Below are 23,084 nucleotides of genomic sequence, written 5' to 3'. Positions count from 1 at the left end.
TCGCCAATATATATCATATTTTCATTTCTTTATATATTTTTAGAAATATTTTTTTTCCATATATTTATTTTCAATTAGACTTATTAAATTTATTTAATAATAGCACTCATTTTTATCATTTATTATTTATAATATATTAAATTGGATAAAAAAGGTACAAATATATTAAGTATATTTTTTTATCCATATATTATAAAAAAAAATATTTGTAATATAAAATGTGATCTTCAGAATCTTCATTCATTTAAACCATATGAAATCAAAATTTTGAATTTATTTTTATGGATTACGATAATTATAATAACATGACACTTATAGGGGCGTTAGATCAAGGAACCAGTAGCTCAAGATTCCTCGTAAATTTTTGATTCAATTTAATATTACAAATTTTGTTTTATAAATATATATATAGAACTAAATGTATAAAATATTATAAAAATATAATACCATCATATAAAAATTGATGAGTATACTTATTATTTATGAAAATATCTCGAATGTGGTAGATGAAATAAAATCCGAAAACATATGTTTAAATAATGTTGAACTTCTTTATTATAATCTATCAAATAAAATTATATGAAAATTAACATAAAATAAAATAAAAACCTTATTCTATAAGTTGATATTTTTGTTTAAAATATAAAATATAATTAGCCTAATTTCATAGGATTTTTAGTTATTGACCTATTTATTTTAAAAAACATTCAAATTTTGGACCAAGTTATCCCAATATATATATAAGAAATGAAAGGAGTGAACTTTAATTTTGATAAAATTCTGAATATTTATTTATTGAAGTTCTTAGATGAGTTGAAATTTATTAATGAATCCAGAGGACTATTCTTCCTCATAATTTTATACATAACATTTTAAATTAATTTTCAAATAAGCCACTTTATTTATGACAACCATACCCACCTTGTTAAAACTTCCAGTTACTCCCCCCAACCCTGTGCAAAATTATTTTTTATATATTTTATACCTTTGAGTTTTGGAATCCTCCAAAAAATATTTAATTTTAATTTATCATATTTAACAATTTTTTTCAGTCATTACATTTTCTTACTCTTTCATAGATTTTTTATGCAACTTAAATTTTTTTTAAATATTCATTATGAAATAACCATAAATTTTATCTAATAAATGATACATTTTTTATAATGTTAAATACTAGTTAATTTTTAGAGGAGCTGTAACTTTAATTGTAGTAGTTATATTTTTAACAGATAACTAATAGTTACTTATAATATTTAACCAAGATAAGTTAATTTTTAGGTAAGAAGTAACTCCATCTCGTTTACATTCAACCCTTTAAATTTTCAATGTAATTTATAAATCCAAATGTAACTAGCTACTTTTACAAGTTACCCAAATACGGTTATTATTTTAAAAATAAAATATAGCAAGTAACTGGAGCTATTTAATGTTAATGAAGTATCTTATAACTATAACGAAAAATAACTTTGATGACATTAATAATTTTTTTGGCTTTTTAAATCGATCATGGTAGGAGTTTATAGAATAATAGTTCTTGTTTCATATATGTTGTATAGATAAGAGTTTAGCGAGTGAGATTTTTATAGCAAATTTTTTTATTAAAAAAAAATCCCAAATCAATTCAACGCATCGCCTTAAATTTTTTTTTTACAAAAGAACTTGATTTTAACGGAATCGTATTCCACATGTATAGAGTTTTCTATCAGCTATTCAATTTCGGACTATTATGCCTCGGTCTCTTGAACCATCCTTAATTTTTAATTCATCACCTAAGTATTATAGTGTTCTAAATCCACTTTTTTTTTGCCATGCGCATTTTTTTCTATTAAATCAAATCCTTTAAATTTTTTTTGCTAAAAAACCTGAGTCATTAAAGCTCACCCTGAATTTTCTAAACTCCTACTAAATATTACGATATAGCAAGTAGATTTATTTTGTTAATTGATGATTATTACCACCATCTGATTTTGCTTCTTCGAACAATTATTTCTATTTTTTTCCCCTTATTATCAAGATTTTTTCGACTGATACCTGGGAGATTGTGACCATGCATCAAACACCTATGGAATCCACCTATCCCCAGGAAGGGTACGAATAAAAAACCATTATAACTTATTATAAACCTATTGTGTATTAGATATCCTAAAAAAACATCTTAAAAGGTTGAAAGGAAGAAAGAAAGAAAGAAAGAAAGAAAGAAAGAAAGAAAGAAAGAAAGAAAGAAAGAAAGAAAGAAAGTAAGAAGAAATATATATGTAATAATACAATACAATATAAAATTAATTATTCATTACCACATAATGGCCTTGATATAATTTAATTTGAAATAAAATAATTTTATAACAAACGTTTTTAAATAGCGTCCTGTTTGCCATTTTTTTTAGAAAAATTTTTTTTATCGCGATAAAATATAATTAAATTTTAAAAAAAATTTAAATGCCAAAAAAAAAATAATTTATTTGTAGTTTTTGATTACTATGGAATTTAGAAATTATGAAATTTAAATTTATGTAAGTTGGGTAGAACAAGACCCAAAGCAGATATTGTCGACGTCTTTACTGTGCATCACAAGGGCAGTCGAAAAATTGGTCGATATGGGTAGAGATCCCAACGATATTAAAGGTTTATTTTCACTTTAAAATTAATTCTCCTTATCGATTTCTATTCTTGAGTGATTTTCATTTCTATATAATTTCTTATTTCTTTTTCCGATCTCTTCATTTTCTAATTTCGATTTTATCAATTTTGCTAGCGATCGGCATTACGAATCAAAGAGAGACAACCATCTCGTGGGATAAAATCACAGGAGAACCACTCTACCCCGCAATAGGTTAATTTGATTCATTAAAAAGTCTTTATAAATTTGTCTAACAAATTTAAACTTTAGCACAGCCACCGTAGATTTTTTTTTATTCTTAAAAAAATGAATACGTTTCTCTATAATATGTCACAGATATTTTTGTAATTTATTTTTCATTTATTTCATTGCGTGAAAGATATAGGAATTTGTTTAATTTATTTTCGTAAATCTTGCTTCGAGGTATATTTGTTTTACATATAGGTAACTAAATACATAGTTTATATTTATTTTTTTATGCGTGTTGATATAACCATAGTCAGTCTTATGAATAAACAACATTTTTATAAGGCTTTATGTCCAAAACCATTTTTTTTAAAAAAAAAGAAAAATTTCATTAACCATTAATGACTAAATAAAATAATTAACTAAAAGAAAAACTATATAAATACTAAATATATATATATAGGTGAGGAGGAGTGTTAAAGAAAATTAACCCGACATATCATAGTTTTCATTATTATCACAAGTCTGTATTTCCTATATAAAATTCAAATAATGTTTGAGATGTTTTTAAAAATTCGCAAATTTTAAAATTTTTTAATGAAATCCCGTGTGTTAAATCCTTTTTATTTTTTGAAATTTATAAAAAATTTTCCAGAAATTATGGTTTTTTAAAGACATATTTTTCATTTATTTTCATTTAAATTTCCGAAAGTTTGTAAATTTAATTATTTTTTAAAAAAAAATGTTTTAGATATAACCTTAATCAAAGATTTATTAACGATTGGTGGGGCGTGTTTTAATTTACGAAAATTTTGGTTGTTTGAGGGCGTGGTGTCCAAAAACAACAATAAAAAATTAATTCGAAAAACTATTCAAATTTGTAATTTTTGTAAAATTTGGTTATGTTTTTTTTTTCAATATGGCCAAAACATGTTCGATGAAATTAGCAAAACTTTATCTTGTGATTTCTTAACAGTTGTAAATCTTTTGAAAGACTTTTTATGGAATTTTCTGAAACAGATCATGGACGCAACAGAAAAGTCGATTAAAAAGGCCAAGAAATCAAGAGATTAGCCAATGATAGAGATTTCCGTAAGAGATGGGCAGAAAAGTTTTACCCTCTCTCGGGCGAATTTCGAGAGGTTTTTTTTTAACAATAACAAGAAAAATAAGGGAGAAAAGAGAAAGAAAAAAATAAATAAATGAAAAGGATAAAAAATGAAAACAGGATTAATCTTTTCATCCACCCCAAAAAATAAAATTAGTATGGCAGGACAACCGCACGTCGGAATTACTGGAAGGCTTGATGAAAGCCAACGGCGTAAAAGATAAGGATAAAGAATGCCTCAAGGTTTGTTTGTTTTTAAAAAAATATTAAAAATAAATAGATTTTACGAAATTAATTGCCATTTCTAAATTAAAAGTTTTGTATATATATCAGAAACCGGAACCCGTCCTACCCGAAAATAGTGCAAAATAAATTCGTATTAAAATACTGTTTTAAACCGGGGCAAGAATAATCTCTTTTTAGAAACACTATAAAAAAAATAGAAGGCAAAAGGCGAGGGAAGGGGCAGGACTTGGAAATGAAATCTTTTTTAAAAATGATAGTAAAAGAAAATATAATATAGTAAAACATTATATATATACGCCTTTTTTTTTCAAAAATCCATGATTTGGAAGGATAAATGTGGGTTACCCTTATCGACTTATTTCAGCGCCGGTAAAATCAAATGGCTCATCACCAACGTACCCCAGGTCAGTGAAGCCGTCCAGGATGAAAGATGCCTATTCGGAACGGTCGATTCATGGATTATTTGGGTTTCAGAAATATTTTTTTTTCGTCTAAATTTGGAAGTATTCATGAGAGTGAATGTTAAATAAAATTATGTCAAATCGTAAATTATTTAAGCCCTATAAGGGGTAAAGAATAAAGAAAGGAAATATAAAAGAAAAGAAAGAAGAAAGGAATATAAAAGAAAAGAAAGAAATATAAAAAAAAATGAATGATGGAAAAAAAATGAAAGTACTAATTGGCATAAATTATAATCTTCCCAAACCTTCTCCTAGAATTTTAATTATTTATCACAAAACATTTGTTGGTGTATTTTTTATAGGATATTTTAGCAGCCATTGTCTGATTCTGCGCACACTAATTTTATTATTTATTTTTAAAACAATTATAAAATTATCGAAATCGTTCAGAATTTCAATAGGAATAACGGTGTAGGCAAGGGTGATTTGCACATAACCGATGTCACTAACGCCAGCAGAACCATGCTCATGAATATAGCCACCTTGGAATGGGATGAAGATCTTTGCAAGTTTATTATTTTTTTCTTTCATTTTTTTCTTCATTTTTTTCTTGCTAAGAGAATGTGTCTCTCGCTTGCTAACTTTTAAGGATTATTTAGATCTGAGCTTAGAAATAGGAAGGTTTTACTCAACAAATATGCAAAATATACGGCGCTCGAATTAAATTTTAACGCTCAAATTTGCGCTTTAGCTCCTCCCCCACGTGATAACTTATTTTCCCTTTCTTTCATTAAATTAATTCTATTTACCACTATTTGCAAGATTTTTCGGCATTCCTATGCACACGCTTCCCGAGATAAGGAGTTCTTCGGAGATTTATAGCCGCATCAGTTTATCGCCTCATCTCAAGGACGTTCCTATATCTGGCGTAATATATAAAATTTTTTTAAAATGAATAATATTGAATCCCGTTTGAAATCATATGGTCACAACTTTTTGAAATTCTAGGCAAACTTTATTCAATTCATTTGGACTCGTTTTTCGTGGGTTAAGAAGATACTCGAACCTTTTAACGCTTAATATTAAAAGATAGCAAGCCATAAATTGAGCTTTGTAAAATATCATTTGCTAATAATTTGAATATTTTGAGTGTTTACCTTTACATATTAGGAATTGTATCGTCTGCTATTTTAATAATGCCCTTGTTTTTAAAGTAATAGGTGTATAGAAACCACCATTCTTTTTATTATTTTTCTAATTGATTTCCAAACGCGAGAACGCGTTGACATACCCGAGCGTGGGAAATCAAGCATTTAAATGTTAAAAATATATTATCGTATTTATCTACTATCTTTAAATATGGAAATTATTTCGGAATCAAATACAACTAGTAAACAGACGATAAATTTATTTCGAAGCACTCGATTTTTTGGCTTGCTATTTTTTAACATTATGCCCTCGAAAGCTCTGATATATTCATGATGGCCTTAGTAAGAATCCCATAAAAAAGAAAGAAGGAAAGAAAGATAGAATGTAAGAAGGAAAAAAAAGAAAGAGAAATATATACTGACCTTTTTTCACTATTATTAAGTCGGGTCTTGAGCTAATTAAATTATCTCTCTTTTTTAGAATAAATACTTTTTAAATATGAAAATTAGCCAAAGTTGAACAGAAACAGATGATTTTGTTAGTTTATTACTTGGCTTTGTTTGCTGATCCTTGATATTATGTTTGGAATTTTTTAAAAAAAAATTTGATGAGGAATACCGAATGTGAAGCTATAAAATATTTTTTTTTAGGCATGTCCTATCTATATATTTTTTTAAAAAAAATATCGAAATTTCAAAAATTTTGTAACTTTATAAAATTATGAAACATGTTCCAAAAATCTTCCATTAAAATTTTTTTTTAAAGTGTAAATTTTGAAATCTATAATTCTTATCAAATTATTTTTATACCTCCCATATAATTTAAGTATTTAACTTCTTGATTAATATAACTGGATATTTCTTATTAGAATTTGATAAATATAAATTAGCAGTGCTTATTTATTTTTTTTTCGTAAAAATTTCACAACCTTATAAAATTTTGAGCTAGGATTTAATAAATTTTTTTATAATTTCTCGAAATTTAAAAAATTGATAAACTTTCTTAAATTCGAAAAAAATGATTTAGGTCGCTTTTATTTTTACATATAACTTATTTCTCTTTTTTTTTAAAGTTACAAAAAAAACATATTTAAAATTTTACCTTAAAAATTGCTCAAATATTTTTTTGTAAAAATTAATCTTTTATAAATAAAATATTTTGTTATTTTCATGCTTTAAAAAAAAATCTTTCAAGGTAAAATCACAATTTTCTTTCAAAGATTTTTGCTCAAAATAATAAACTCTAAATAAAATGTGTTATTTAAAAAAAAACAAAAGATATTAGGTGACCAGCAAGCCGCTTTAGTCGGTCAAAGATGCCTCCTCCCGGGCTCTGTCAAGAATACGTATGGCACCGGGTGCTTCTTGCTTTACAATACAGGCACCAAAGTATTTAAAAAAATATATTTTATTGCGATTAGTGTTATTAAGCGGCTCAATTTGAGCCAAATTTTTGCTAACTCAATATTTTATCCAGTTACGCAATTTTTGTATACGAACTCCAAAGAAGCATTTTATTAATATTTTTTAAATTAATTTTTTTCTATCAAGTTGATATACTCGAAACACGGTCTTTTAACAACTGTAGCCTACAAACTCGGACCAGGGGGAGTAACTCATTACGCTCTAGAGGGTTCTGTCGCTATAGCCGGTGCTGCTATAACTTGGCTCGTCAAAAGCTTGAACCTCATGAAGGATGAACACGAAACGGGTGAATGAATGATTTAGTAAGATTGATAGGAGTTGCATTGAGATCTTTTTAGGTCCTGACAATTATTTAACCCTTGAAGGAAATTATTTGCTTTTGTTTTTAAAAGGCCTTAAATTTTTAGTGGTCTGTATACAAGAGGTGTCAATGCACTCCGTTCCGCGGCCCACGAGCTGAGCCGGGTTAAAATAATTTTCGGGCCGGGTCTGACAAATTGCGCGAAATATTATTTTACGGGCCAGGCCGAAGTTTTGAAAATGTTTTAAAAGATGATTATTAATCATTTTTTTTGTTTTTTTTCCATACAAAAATTTTATAATGGACCGGGGTGAAATAATCCATTAAAATATTTCCAAGGAACTATCGTCCGTCCTTTAATCTATACATTATTAAAAACAAACGCTTTTTGTAACCAAAAATATTTTTAAAGAATCTTTAGCTAAATCGGTGCCGAACACTAACGGGTGTTATTTCGTTCCGGCATTCTCGGGCCTTTACGCTCCTTATTGGGACCCCAACGCTCGTGGGTATATATTATTTTCATTTTCCATATACTGAGTATTTTGCTGATTAATTGTGTTCTATTTTGTTGATTTTGTGTTCTATATTTTTAACATCAAAATACAGAATAATATGTGGGCTCTCTCATGCTACGAATAAGGGCCACATCGTTAGAGCTACACTCGAGGCGATATCCTTCCAAACCAAAGAAGTACGAAAAGCTCTTATAAAGATACTAAACATATATATATATTCGAAACTAAAATTATATTGATGAATATTAATTATGATTGTTTTATTAAACCATAATTATAATATAATTTATTAGAAACGTCAAATATTGAATTCACGAAATAATATGCAATTAAGTAATTATCAAAGTTAAAGTGACGATACATTTATTATGTATCTCTTAAAAGACTTTGAAGTAAATATTAAAATAAAAGAAAATTATAAAGCCGTATTTACTACCCGTAACCCTGAATTTAGAGTTAGCGCGAATTCGCTCTAACTATAATCAGGGTAAGACATATCACGTTTCAATGGAGGGATGAAGTAAATATGGATCGGTGGCAAAAAACCGGAATAATGGTATCAGTAACACCTAGCGAGTGGTTTAAATTGCTAACCATGAGCAAGGCGGATCGTAAATAACTCTTTACCAAGATTTTGGAGGCATTCCCAACCAGATTTGGTTCAGATGAAGTACCCTTTGCCCAGAGGGGAAGGGATTTTAGCTAATTGAGATGGTAAAACATGTTTTTTAAGGTTACCATTTGGTTTAAGGTTGCCGGCGCCCGTGTTTCAAAGGTATGGCTGAGGATTTTCAAGGTAGATTCGATTTTCTATTATCTAGATAATGTACTGATTGTTGGAAATAAATTGGAGACGATCATAATCAATGATTGATAGCTCTGTTAGAAAGAATCATTACACAAGGGACTAAGAGCTAACTATAAGAAGAGTGTATTTGTGGCGAGCGAAATAAATTATTCATGATAAAGAGTCGGAGACAAAATTATCTCATGTTTGACTTATAACTTAAAATATTTTTCGTCAATCCCTACAACAAGGACCTGCCAATTCTTTTAAATTCCAAAATCCAAATCCCAAAAGCGGTAATCTATATATTTTATCTTCCATCCAAAACCTTTTAAAATTATGTTCTTTAAAAAAGTAATCTATTATATCTGATACATATAATGCGCTTTTTAAAGTTCGGAACTTTTAATCTAACCTATAAGTGGATGCTTTCCTATCTAAGAAAAACAAAATACGAACCGAACCTGTCTTATTTTTGAATAACGGGAGAAATATGATTAATAAAAATTTCAGAATCAAAACCCAGATAATACATGCCAACACATAGTAAAAGTATCACCGATACAAAAAAGTATCGCTTTACTTGGTATTCACTTACATTGTAAAAAAATACTTATTTTATTAAATCCAATAAAATTTTTTAAAATGTCTCAAAGATTTTAGACGCTATGAACAAAGACACTCTTAATTCTCACGATATAAAATCTCTTCACGTTGACGGGGGAATGGCCACTAACAAAACGCTGATGCAGATACAGTCCGATATAGCTGGGATAGATATAAGTTCGTTTATATTTTATCTAAACTATAATTATTTTAATTTAAAGAATAAAATAAAGTGTGTTGCTTACTAGGACTTGTAGGGAATATAAATAATGGTAGAGTAGAATATTATAACTCCTTCCCTCATATATAGCTTTAATAGGTAGAACTACAAGAAGAATATAATGTTAATATTAGGAATGATTGACTTTTTTATACACTACCCTCATAAAATTTCTTGGTAAATAAAGATATTTAGATTTTCTTATTATTCGGGGGGGGGGGGGTTCATACTTTTGCCAAGGACTCTCCTTAGGGACTTCCGATAACCGAAGGGGTAAGATTGGCCTCTATAAAAGGGTAGGAATAAGAAATTTTTTTGGTTATAATCTCAAGCTGATGAATCATCAAGCTCATAAACCACACCATAACACATTCAACGATTTATAAATAATGCAATTTGAAAAAATCAAAATAATCAGAGAGGAAAATAGGAAATATAGACTTTTTGCTATTCATTTTTTTTATCACTACAAAAACTTATAAATAAAAATGGGTTCAAAGTAAATTTATCTTTAAAATTGTTTTTGCTTGTGGTATTGTTTTCCTACACCTAAAAAATGATATAGTTAGACACGAAATGTTAGAAAATACTGCCTTGGGCGCCGCCATGGCTGCAGCCAACGCCAAAGGAATCGATTTGTATGACATAGAAGGAGCTCAAGCTCATTACTTTGAGTTCACCAAATTCCAACCTAACATATCCTTGCCAGGTATTTTTTTTTACTTATCATTATTTTTAAAACTGTCACACACAATTTGTTATTTTATTTATTTAAAAATTAATTATTAATTTCATCTTCAATAAAAAATAAATATTAAAGAACGCCAAGAGAAATACACCATGTGGAAAAAAGCTGTTAGAAGATCCCTTTACTGGGAAGGCTTGCAAGATATATACCAAGATTAAAATTATCAGCTGATCAAACATTTAAAATAAAATACTCTATAATTTTTTTTAAAAATCGTTTATCCACCTTTTTATTTTTGAAATTTAAGGCCGCTTAAAGTAATATTTTCTTGCTCAATATTAAATTATCAATTAGGACATGCGCTTCAGCACAAAACTTATTAAAATAAATGTGATAAAATTGACAACCGACATTTAATACAAATTATTTATAACCTGTTTTTTAAGGTTCATTTATGAAATTATTTAGAGACGAAATTTTATTTTGTTTTTTAGAAATGACCAAAAAAAATTTTTTTTGATTTTGATATCTAAGAATTTTAATTAAATAACATAAATCATGATGCAAAAAAAGTAATACTATATATAAAAATCAATGCACAATAATATTATATAATACTTCATTTTTAAAGGGAAATATAAAATCAAATTTTTATTTTTATAATCCTTATACATGATTTATTATATCAATATGAGTGTACTACACATTATATTACAGTTTTTGAGTATTCACCATTTTGTGATATAAATGATATTTGTTGTTTTTTTAAATCATAAATTTACAGGTTTGCAAACAGGTGTTATCGGAACAAAGTATATAAAATGGCTGTTCCGATCCACAAATTCTCAATTAAATTTTTCACTGATACGATATTAAATCCATTTTTAACTTTTATAAAGCATATGCCATGCTTTGATTATTTTTGTAGTAAAATTAAATGTAATTTTTTTATATATATAATCATGTTTAATAAAAATATAACAATTACTTATATTTTTTTCTATAATTTTGTATAACGATATTGTATTAATTTTTTTTTGTATAATATTGATTGAACCTGAATAAAAAAAATTGCGTAAAAATCTTTTAAAACTAATTTTTGAAATTGAGCCCTAAATATAAGTTATTGTATAGTAAACTAAATGGATTAAATATAATTTAGGTGAAAATCTTAAAAATTAATTTAGATAAATTTTATGTAAATTAAATAAATTTCCTCTTTAAAAAAAAATCCCATAGCGATAGGTGCAATTAAACACAACGAAAGAATAAATTTAAAATAATTGGAGAAACTATTTTAAACAAGTAAAATTATGTACAAATTTTTTTTCTTTCAAGGAAGAAATGAAGGTATGCATTCATTTTTTTTAGTAATGGTATGTATATTATTTTTAAATTTTATTTATCGAGTATATGGGCAGTAAAAAAAATATTGCTTATACAACTATTAAAGATTTAATTGCTATATATAACTAATAACCTGATAGCACTCAACCTTGTTTTTTAATATAATTAATTACAATAATCCTAAAAATTAAGACTCAGTTAATATGGAAAAATGATGGGAGTATTACTCATAAGAGGGTTGCTATGAGGCCAGGTAAGACGAATAACGTAACAGGGTGGGGCGAGAAAGATCAATATTAATGACACCATTGAATATTTAAAGAAAAAAGTATTTAGCAAATATTTTATACAGACATAACGTACCTATAAAAGCGAGAAAATACATTAATACATAAATTAAATAGAAGTTTAAAAGGTGAAACAACTACTTGGGAAGGATTAAAGATAATACATTGAAAAAGGGTGTTTAACATTTTAAAAGAATGATCACGGGGAAAAGAAGCCATGGATAGATGGAGCGAGAAAATTAAAAGTATTGAAAAAGAATGATAGTGGCCGATATCTGTGTAATGTGAGAAAACCGTGCTATTATTCTTTTGGAAATGAAGGAAGGTGTTAACTTTGTTGAATAATGAGTGGGAGGATTGAAGGATGGGGGTGTGAATGTTTGGTTGGCCGATATGAATAAACAAATTGAAAAAATGTGATGAAAACAAGTTGGATAAATTTTATATTTTGATAAAAGGAATTATAAAAGGATCAAATTCGAAGAATTTCCATGGATTAACGGAAACAATAAAATTAGAAGATTTATGGGTTAAATTTGGGATTGCCAAAATCATACACACAGAGACCACTGTCATAAGTGAGTTTAAAAAAATTCTGAATTGATGCATATACTAGCATCACCGTATCCTTAGCTCGAATGGTCAGGCCAAGAGGATGTTTCAATATGTGAAGGTCTAACACCATTAGAACATTTCCTGAGAATAGCGTCACTGGATGCAATAAAACCGCAAATAAACGGGTTAGTATCTGGAATGCACGAGAATATAAAGTTTCAATTGGAGCAAAGAACAGATTTTATGGCGAGATAAAAAAAAAATAGGAAAGGGGTGTGGAATATTAATATGGTTAATCAGTTTGAAGGGGAAGGTGTGTGCCAGTGGCCAAGTAAAGAAGAGGGTCGAAGAGCTTCAAAAGAAAACGATTTCCGCATTATAAATTGAAGAACCAAATAAGAATATAAATAAAGGATTATTTTAAAAAAATTTTTTTAAATATTTTTATTGTTAAATGAAAGTTTTACAGTATTGGGGAATAGATTTATCGAGAAAATGGCATGGATATATCTAAGCCGACGATTTTTAAATTGTATTTTTCTTTTTAAACACATAAATGAATATAATTTTTTTAAAATATATTTTGGTTTTTTTATGCATAGATTTTTATATTTTTTTCTGTAACTTTTTGTAAATTTTAAGATAATGATATTGAATTAATTTTTTTTTGTGTAATACTGACAACAGGATAAAAGAATTTTTTGTAAAAATTTTAAAACTATGTATAAAATTAAAAAAAAAATAATTGTGAGCAAATTTAATCGAGAAAACAATCTACCTAAAATTATCAAAATTTAGCGTAATTTTGAATAAATTAAACATAAAAATAGAATAATATTTATTATATATATAATTTTATATTATTTATTTACACTAATATAAATATTTTATAAATTTAATTAAATAATAAAGTATCAAATATTTTATTTTCCCGAAATTTCGTGTTTATTTGTTTCGCCTTCTTCCTCCGATGAATCATCCAAAGAAGAGCTACCATTTTTTTTGGTCGACTTTTTAGCTAATTTAGCCGTTATATCTGGATTTTTGGTTAAAATGATTGTTTTGCAATAATTAAGAAATAATGAGTTACGTGAATGTACAAAAAAATTAATATTCCTTTTTCTCAAATAAATTTTAAAAAACTTTATAGATCAACGCCAAGGCTAATGGTTTTATTTAGAGCTAATGATAATTTTTTTATATCCCATTACCGATAGTTTTGTAATTGTACTAATTTTTAAGGACGCGTTTATATATAAAATAAAGTTACCGTTAGCTGGCGCGAATATTCCAAAGGTTTGTGCCCCACATACGAAGCACCTTGCATTAGTTCTGAACCTTTTGAGGGCGCAGGATTCGCAAAAATAATGGCGACATTTAGTCACAATTGGGGATTCGAAGGATTGCCGGCAGATGGCACATTTGAAAGGCAAGTCATCATTATCATCTGTTTCTCGCTTATCATCATCGTTGTCATTGGTTAGAATTTCGGCGAGGATTTCATATTTTCTGGATTCTAAATAAAAGATTAAGAATTAAATACTATTAAAAATTTATTTAGGATGATTTATAGGTTTTTTAAATATCTAAATATAGATGAAAATGTTAATTTTCATTTTTATAATAAGTTTTTTTTAAAAATATTATCGCATTAAATTCTGCGTAGATTAATAATTTGATAGGGCCAGGTGAGGTGATCAAATAATTTACTGTAATATGTACAGATCAAGATCATTAAAAAAAATTTTAATCGAGATTTTTACACTAAAATAAAGTTTAAACAACATTAAAATAAAGTTTAAAAAAGGACATATTAGATACATATACAGAGTTGTTAACGCTCCTTTTTAAAAGTAGCTAGCTCCTGCTTCTACCTTCACAAAAGGAGCTAGCCCCCTCTCCCGCTACTACATTTTTAAAAGGAGCTAGCTCCCGCTCCAAATAATGGAGTGCCACTCCATAACCGCTCCTTTGATTTTCATTTTTTTAGAAAGTACACGTAACAAAATCATATTTTGTTATGAAAAAGTTTTATTTATATTATATGATCTATCAAAATATTTATAATCTTTTATTAGCCTTTAAAAGAAATAAATTTTCTATATAATCTAACAAACTGCCATGCCTCTCCCCTAAAACCTTACAATACTAAAAAAGTGCTCCATAGAAGCACTAGAGGGAAGCAGGGTATTGTATTTTATAAAGATATTTTTTAATTCAGGTATAAAAAAGGAGGTTGAACGAGAAAATTAAAATAAATATTAAAATATATTTAAAAAAGTATCATATTTAACAACCCAAGCTCAGCTATAATGAATTGCCCAAAAATAATTATAATCATTTAAAAAAAAATTATTCCAAAATAAAAAAAATATAGTTATCATTTCGTAAAGAAAGATTTTTTACTTTTAGATGCTTTTAGATTGGAGCTGCTCATTTTTGAAAATGAAATACTTTTACATAAACACAAAAGGCATTTTGCCCTTAAATTTGTTTGATGCATTTGGATCAACATCTTTTAGAAGTTTAAAATATTTTTTGTATGACGGAAATGGAAATTAGATTTCTTCTTCCATGATCTCTAAATCCATAATATCGAAAACTATTTTTTATTATATATCTATAAAATGAATATTAATATGACTTACAAATTTCCACAAAATTTTCAATATAAAAATAAAAAACTTGATGTTTAATAATTAAAAGATTAGAAGAAAAACCAATTCAACATTTAGTAATGGATAATAAATAAAATACTAATAAATATTATTAATATTATAATTTAATTTATACCATAAATTTAAAGGAGCAATGGAGCGCCGCTAATCCATTCCAGCCCTAAAAGGAGCTAGTTCCCGCTCCCGCCCTTCATTTTTAAAAAGGAGGGGCACTCCGGGTATGACTAAATACTGAATTGCTAAAAAGCAATTAATCATAATCAATCAAAATTTTATTATGTATATTTTATTTAATGAAAATTTTTAAAACTTTTTTTAAAATATACTTAAATTATTTTTTTATTAAATGAAGGATACAGATTAAATATCATATAATATATAATTTTATTTTGAGTTAATATTATTATAAAAGAAATATTTTCATAGCTTATTAAAACATAAATAAATTTTTTTCAATTTTAAAAATTAACAAATGTAAGAGGGCGTTATATGCGTAAATATGTAAGTATCATTTTAGGAAACCGGAATGATGATTGGATAGCGCTTTTTTTATATTTGGGTATATATACATATGAAAAACCTAAAAATTAAAAAAATTTTTTAGGTTTCTTTGATGTTTAATTTATGAGTAGGTTTAGAATAGTAAAATAATGGAAATTTTCTAAGGTAAATATTGCTGGCGTTATTTATCAAAATCTCTTAATTTTTGTTTTATATGTGTATATTTACGCGCTAAGCATTATCCTAAAAAAATTTTGAAAATATTATGATTTGACCGAATGCCGAGCTTAAAACCGACCACTTACTAAATATTCGATTGACCAAATTTACTAGTAATATAATTTGAAAAATGTTGATTTTCGTTTTATATATCTATAAATACGTATAAAACATAATCCCAAAAAATATTTTTAAAATATCTCTATTTGGCAGATAACCGACTCGTAGCCCACCCAATGACTAAATACTGAATTGCTGGCGTTTTAAATCAAAATATCTTAATTTTTGTTTTATATGTGTATATTTACGTGCTTAGCATTATCCTAAAAAATCTTTTGAAAATAATTTGATTTGACCGATTGCCGAGCTCAAAACCGACCACTTACTAAATATTCGATTGACCAAATTTACTAGTAATATAATTTGAAAAATGTTGATTTTCGTTTTATATATCTATAAATACGTATAAAACATAATCCCAAAAAATATTTTTAAAATATCTCTATTTGGCGGATAACCGACCCAATGACTAAATACTGAATTGCTGGCGTTTTAAATCAAAATATCTTAATTTTTGTTTTATACGTGTATATTTACGTGCTAAGCATTATCCTAAAAAATCTTTTGAAAATAATTTGATTTGACCGATTGCCGAGCTCAAAACCGACCACTTACTAAATATTCGATTGACCAAATTTATTAGTAATATAATTTGAAAAATGTTGATTTTCGTTTTATATATCTATAAATACGTATAAAACATAATCCCAAAAAATATTTTTAAAATATCTCTATTTGGCAGATAACCGACTCGTAGCCCACCCAATGACTAAATACTGAATTGCTGGCGTTTTAAATCAAAATATCTTAATTTTTGTTTTATATGTGTATATTTACGTGCTTAGCATTATCCTAAAAAATCTTTTGAAAATAATTTGATTTGACCGATTGCCGAGCTCAAAACCGACCACTTACTAAATATTCGATTGACCAAATTTACTAGTAATATAATTTGAAAAATGTTGATTTTCGTTTTATATATCTATAAATACGTATAAAACATAATCCCAAAAAATATTTTTAAAATATCTCTATTTGGCGGATAACCGACTCGTAGCCCACCCAATGACTAAATACTGAATTGCTGGCGTTTTAAATCAAAATATCTTAATTTTTATTTTATATGTGTATATTTAAGTGCTTAGCATTATCCTAAAAAATCTTTTGAAAATAATTTGATTTGACCGATTGCCGAGCTCAAAACAGACCACTTACTAAATATTCGATTGACCAAATTTACTAGTAATATAATTTGAAAAATGTTGATTTTCGTTTTATATATCTATAAATACGTGTAAAACATAATCCCAAAAAATATTTTAAAAATATCTTGATTTGACGGATAACCGACTCGTAGCCCACCCAATGACTAAATACTGAATTGCTGGCGTTTTAAATCAAAATATCTTAATTTTTGTTTTATACGTGTATATTTACGTGCTAAGCATTATCATAAAAAATCTTTTGAAAATAATTTGATTTGACCGATTGCCGAGCTTAAAACCGACCACTTACTAAATATTAGATTGACCAAATTTACTATAAATTCTTAGTTATAAATTTATATAATTTTTGTATTAACACTTAAAATTTATGCAATACTATATGCTAAAGTATTTTTATTTTTATATAATAAATAAAATCTATAATACTCTCTAAAAATGTGTTATGTGCAAATATTTCAGATAATTTTAATTGTCTAAGAGATAAGCAATTGAGATTCAAAAAAGGGGCGTTTAAACCCCCTCCCCATGATTATATTCTTTCTAATATTTTTTTATTTTCCTTTATTATTTATATTCGAAATTATTATATTTTCCTGAATATTTTAAAAATATTTGGCATTATTTTAAAAATAAAAAAATTTGAGTTAGAAGTATATAAAAAATAATAAACAAATAAATAAATAAATACTTTTAAATAATAGCCGTTAAAATTTAAAATTGTTTTATAATTATAAATCATATTTTTGCTATTAAAATGTCTGATCTGTTCTCAAAGTTTTTATTTTGGTAAAATATATATTTAATATTATATTTTAAAATTTTATTATAGGTTAAAGGAAACGGTTATCCGCCAAATAGCGATATTTTAAAAATATTTTTTGGGATTATGTTTTACACGTATTTATAGATATATAAAACGAAAATCAACATTTTTCAAATTATATTACTAGTAAATTTGGTCAATCGAATATTTAGTAAGTGGTCGGTTTTGAGCTCGGCAATCGGTCAAATCAAATTATTTTCAAAAAATTTTTTAGGATAATGCTTAGCACGTAAATATACACATATAAAAAAAAAATTAAGATATTTTGATTTAAAACGCCAGCAATTCAGTATTTAGTCATTGGGTGGGCTACGAGTCGGTTATCCGCCAAATAGAGATATTTTAAAAATATTTTTTGGGATTATGTTTTATACGTATTTATAGATATATAAAACGAAAATCAACATTTTTCAAATTATATTACTAGTAAATTTGGTCAATCAAATATTTAGTAAGTGGTCGGTTTTAAGCTCGGCAATCGGTCAAATCAAATTATTTTCAAAAGATTTTTTAGGATAATGCTTAGCACGTAAATATACACGTATAAAACAAAAATTAAGATATTTTGATTTAAAACGCCAGCAATTCAGTATTTAGTCATTGGGTCGGTTACGAGTCGGTTATCCGCCAAATAGAGATATTTTAAAAATATTTTTTGGGATTATGTTTTATACGTATTTATAGATATATAAAACGAAAATCAACATTTTTCAAATTATATTACTAGTAAATTTGGTCAATCGAATATTTAGTAAGTGGTCGGTTTTAAGCTTGGCATTCGGTCAAATCAAATTATTTTCAAAAGATTTTTTAGGATAATGCTTAGCACGTAAATATACACGTATAAAACAAAAATTAAGATATTTTGATTTAAAACGCCAGCAATTCAGTATTTAGTCATTGGGTGGGCTACGAGTCGGTTATCCGCCAAATAGCGATATTTTAAAAATATTTTTTGGGATTATGTTTTATACGTATTTATAGATATATAAAACGAAAATCAACATTTTTCAAATTGTATTACTAGTAAATTTGGTCAATCGAATATTTAGTAAGTGGTCGGTTTTAAGCTCGGCAATTGGTCAAATTATAATATTTTCAAAAAATTTTTTAGGATAATGCTTAGCACGTAAATATACACATATAAAACAAAAATTAAGAGATTTTGATAAATAACGCCAGCAATATTTACCTTAGAAAATTTCTATTATTTTACTATTCTAAACCTACTCATAAATTAAACATCAAAGAAACCTAAATTTTTTTTTTAATTTTTAGATTTTTCATATGTATATATACCCAAATAAAAAAAAGCGCTATCCAATCATCATTCCGGTTTCCTAAAATGATACTTACATATTTACGCATATAACGCCCTCTTACATTTGTTAATTTTTAAAATTGAAAAAAATTTATTTATGTTTTAATAAGCTATGAAAATATTTCTTTTATAATAATATTAACTCAAAATAAAATTATATATTATATGATATTTAATCAGTATCCTTCATTTAATAAAAAAATAATTTAAGTATATTTTAAAAAAAGTTTTAAAAATTTTCATTAAATAAATTATACATAATAAAATTTTGATTGATTATGATTAATTGCTTTTTAGCAATTCAGTATTTAGTCATACTGGGGGCACTCCAGGTGTTTTTAAAAAAATGTAGTGGCGTGCTCCTTAACGACTCTGTACATATAATATATTTCGAATATTTACTAATAATAAAAAAGGCTATTGTTTATCAATTGGAAAGAATTTGACTATTTGTATTCATATATAATAAATATGTTATCACCTATATCTTCTTGTCCATATCTGCCTTCATTCCATTCTTGTTCAAGTTGCCACCCAAATTTGTAATCCGTCCTATCATGTCCAAATTTGCAGCTATCTAAAAATTCAAAAAAAATCCCTTTGATATAAATATTCTAAAACTACAATATATAATGAGATATAATACATAAAACAAATGTCGCATTTAAATTTAAATTAATTGACAGAAAAGTAATGCAACAAAATTAAAGATATTAAAAAAAATATATCAATAAGTGGTATATTAATGAATTTGAATATTGAAAAAATGTATAAGGTGTCCTTTATTATTAACGCATTTTGCTCAGGCGGTGTGGTAAACACTATCAAAATCACAAATGATTCTTCCCAAAGACAATAATTTTTAAAATATATGTCACAACATATGTTTATCAAATTTTATCATAGCGTTTTCATCGTTTTGCTCTATTTATATAAGTTATACCTATTATTGGCTTGATCTTATATCATACTTAAATAATGCAACACTTGAACAAAACATGTTTACAATAAATGAGGCCTAAGTCATATCTAGTGTTCTTAAACGACTCGATTTGGGCCGATTTTTAAAAATGGCTAACTCAATATTTTAGCCAGAAAATATTCCCTAAACCTCGAGATTTCGATAATATGTCTAGACCTTTGTTGTTAAACAACACTAGTCATATCATCAGGTATGTTATTTTACTTTATATTATAAAATAATATATAAAAACCTCCAAATCCACAATATCCTGTCTCCTGGTAATCTTTACATAAATCAGGCTGATAATCCCATCTAGTGGTAGATCTGATAAATGTAGGTGCTCTCATTGGTCCCTTTCTAATTTTAAAAATATAAAATCACAGTAAGAATTATAGAAAGATAGTAAAAAATTTATTGATGTTTGCTTCCTATTAAGCTTATCTTACATTATTTTAAAATTTTATGGACTGATTTTGCACTGAAAAATTAAATCAACCTTCAGCATTTGTAGTATTTTTATAATTATTGTAAGATAGTTATATATATTGTAAAAAAATACCTTATAATAAAACATTTAAATACCTTGTGTGAAATATAAAACATGTATCATTTATATGTATACCTGACCAAATTGCTAGCTGCATTTCCTAGTACAGTATCTTTTTTCTCAATAAATTGTACATAATTATTCATCCCTCTGTAAATTTTGTCATCTTTCTTACCCTTCATTTCCTTTATTTAAATAGATGATGTATTTTAATTGTATAAATTAACAGCACTTGTAATATGCCATATATACATGTAATTGTTTTTTAAGCTATAAAAAGAATATGAACCTTATTTATATCAAGAGATTTTTGATATATAGCTTGTGCATCAACAGTAAGATCTGTATCAACTTGATATTCAAGTGTTGCGCCCATATCTTGAGGGCCCTCTCTTTTCTATAACACAATATATAAAATTATGATTTAATACAATATAAAAGATTTGCTAGAATCTTCCTATAAATTATAATAATATGATTTATATTACTTCACTTTTGGTTGATTTAAAAGAGACAGTAATTAAATCTTCCTTTTCTGAGTTGTGTTCATCATCAGAAGATTCATAATTTTTTGGTCCTGATTTGCCAGATTGTGTCTATTATCAAATAAATATCAAGCAAATATTTTTTTTTAAATTACGCTTTGTTTCAGGGGATTAAAAGATGCAATCTTTTTGGATTTGAATATTTGTGTTTCTCCATCAGAAGAACTGCTTCCTGAATAATAATTAATATAAAATCTAATATATAACAAAGATAATGTTACCGGAAATTGATTTTTGTCTTTTTCTTGTATTAATTGATTTATTCTTCTTAAAAAATAGGCAATTTGGTTTAATAGTTGAATTTATTTCTTGATCAGTTTCCAGCATTTTGATTATATTAACCTTTGGTCAAAAGACCGAATCGTTTAAAATGTAGGGAAGGTATCAACTCAATGATACATTGTATCAACTATTTTATAATTTAAATATCTCCGATCAAAATTTAATTTATAAATATTTATTAATATATATATATATCACCCGGAATAGAAATATATCAGAACTATTAGATTAAAATCAATGTATAAAACTTTTTGTTCAAATTAATTAAACGTCACATGTCGGCTTCTCAACAATTTTATTATTTTCAATTATATAAAATAAAAAGCTACAAATATTTAATTTTAAATTTTTTTTCAATATTTCAGTTATAAAATATATAAATAAATTGCATATAAGTTTCATTAGTATTGAATGGCATTTTTGTAATTTAAATAGATAGAATTTTTTTGTACTTAACAAAAGATATAGATAGCCCTCATCAAATTTTTTGATAAAAGGAGTTAACCCACTAATTGGTAAATCCGAGATTTCCCCTTCATGTGTTGATAAATTATTTAGAAATTTAACTATCTCCGGGTTTGGGAAAAAGTTTTGAAACTTAATATGAGGGGGGGGGGGTTTAAAAATCATATAAATTGGATATGATTTTTAAATAGAAGTTAACATCTTTCTTAAAAAAACGAATAAAATTCTCATTCTCCGTCATTTTTGAATGGCTATCTACTAGTTAAATTAATATAGTATTAGCCTAACAATAGACAATTATAATAAATACATGACTTCAAACCAATGATATATATATATCATTGCTTCAAACCCATATCTAATCATTAAACTCACTTTCTCACAAATTCCAATAAAATTTTAATAATAATTTTCATAACTAAAATATAATTATTTTTTATGTGGGAATATTAAGCATTTATAGCGTTTGCCATAGGAATATAGCCTTAATTCAATTTTTTTTACCAGGGGTAGATTTAACAAGTGTTAATTAATGTAGTTATATATATCATTGGTGTTATCTCAAATAATTCACTTTTATATAAAATTTAATATAGCAATAATGTTGAGATTGAAATATCACCTGTTATAATTTATAATATCCTAATTTTCATAAAGAATTCTTAAATCAGAATAAACTATTAATCTTCCTCCACCTCTCATTTAATTCGATAAATATAATTTCGACTTTTAAATAATAATTATAAAGGCAAGGATTTCAAACTAAATTCTATGGGTAAATCTTTTAATCTTTACCTTTAAAGTTTCTATTAAACCAACAGATAAAAACTTGTGTCTATATCATCGCAATAAACATAGAAAATATTTTTTTATGATTTCAATGAAGATACTTTCCTTCTATAAGGAAATTGCCGAGGATCTCTCATCTTTTATAAAACGTAATTTTATTGAAATAGACAAGGGTGAACTTACTGAAACGTCCTCTCTTTTAATATATATTCGACAGAAGGTAT

General features: G+C 26.2%; 2 protein-coding genes across 5 annotated transcripts; one reads left to right on the top strand and one right to left on the bottom strand.

Annotated features, from left to right (window-relative positions):
• Window positions 1-214: 214 nt before the first annotated feature.
• On the top strand, window positions 215-11,244 carry LOC135929926 (glycerol kinase-like). Of its 4 annotated transcripts, XM_065466671.1 has the most exons (15): window positions 215-356; window positions 2,015-2,088; window positions 2,516-2,622; window positions 2,753-2,830; window positions 4,069-4,154; window positions 4,487-4,624; window positions 5,009-5,127; window positions 5,381-5,486; window positions 6,985-7,095; window positions 7,258-7,417; window positions 7,845-7,941; window positions 8,042-8,126; window positions 9,394-9,520; window positions 10,129-10,272; window positions 10,384-11,015. In XM_065466671.1, the coding sequence occupies exons 1-15, from the start codon at window positions 282-284 to the stop codon at window positions 10,467-10,469; spliced, it is 1,593 nt and encodes a 530-aa protein (XP_065322743.1). In that variant the 5' UTR covers window positions 215-281; the 3' UTR covers window positions 10,470-11,015. The 4 variants fall into 4 exon arrangements, with proteins under 4 accessions (XP_065322743.1, XP_065322747.1, XP_065322746.1 ...); XM_065466675.1 differs by lacking the exons at window positions 9,394-9,520; window positions 10,129-10,272; window positions 10,384-11,015 and adding an exon at window positions 11,036-11,244; XM_065466674.1 differs by lacking the exons at window positions 9,394-9,520; window positions 10,129-10,272; window positions 10,384-11,015 and adding an exon at window positions 8,244-9,009.
• A 2,062-nt stretch (window positions 11,245-13,306) lies between these two features.
• LOC135929571 (E3 ubiquitin-protein ligase RNF113A-like) lies at window positions 13,307-21,672 on the bottom strand. Its single transcript, XM_065466219.1, has 9 exons — window positions 21,546-21,672; window positions 21,420-21,496; window positions 21,268-21,375; window positions 21,069-21,176; window positions 20,855-20,964; window positions 20,483-20,589; window positions 19,750-19,845; window positions 13,711-13,956; window positions 13,307-13,476 (listed from the first exon to the last, which is right to left on the bottom strand). Exons 1-9 carry the CDS (start codon window positions 21,649-21,651, stop codon window positions 13,364-13,366), a joined length of 1,071 nt encoding a protein of 356 aa, XP_065322291.1. The 5' UTR covers window positions 21,652-21,672; the 3' UTR covers window positions 13,307-13,363.
• Window positions 21,673-23,084: the final 1,412 nt, after the last annotated feature.

Source organism: Gordionus sp. m RMFG-2023, chromosome 5, assembly GCF_954871325.1.
Source record: "Gordionus sp. m RMFG-2023 chromosome 5, tfGorSpeb1-WG-v2, whole genome shotgun sequence".
Taxonomy (NCBI): Eukaryota; Metazoa; Nematomorpha; class Gordioida; order Chordodea; family Parachordodidae; genus Gordionus; species Gordionus sp. m RMFG-2023.
Note: the sequence above shows the minus strand (reverse complement) of the source record. Positions and strands in the feature narration are given on the sequence as shown.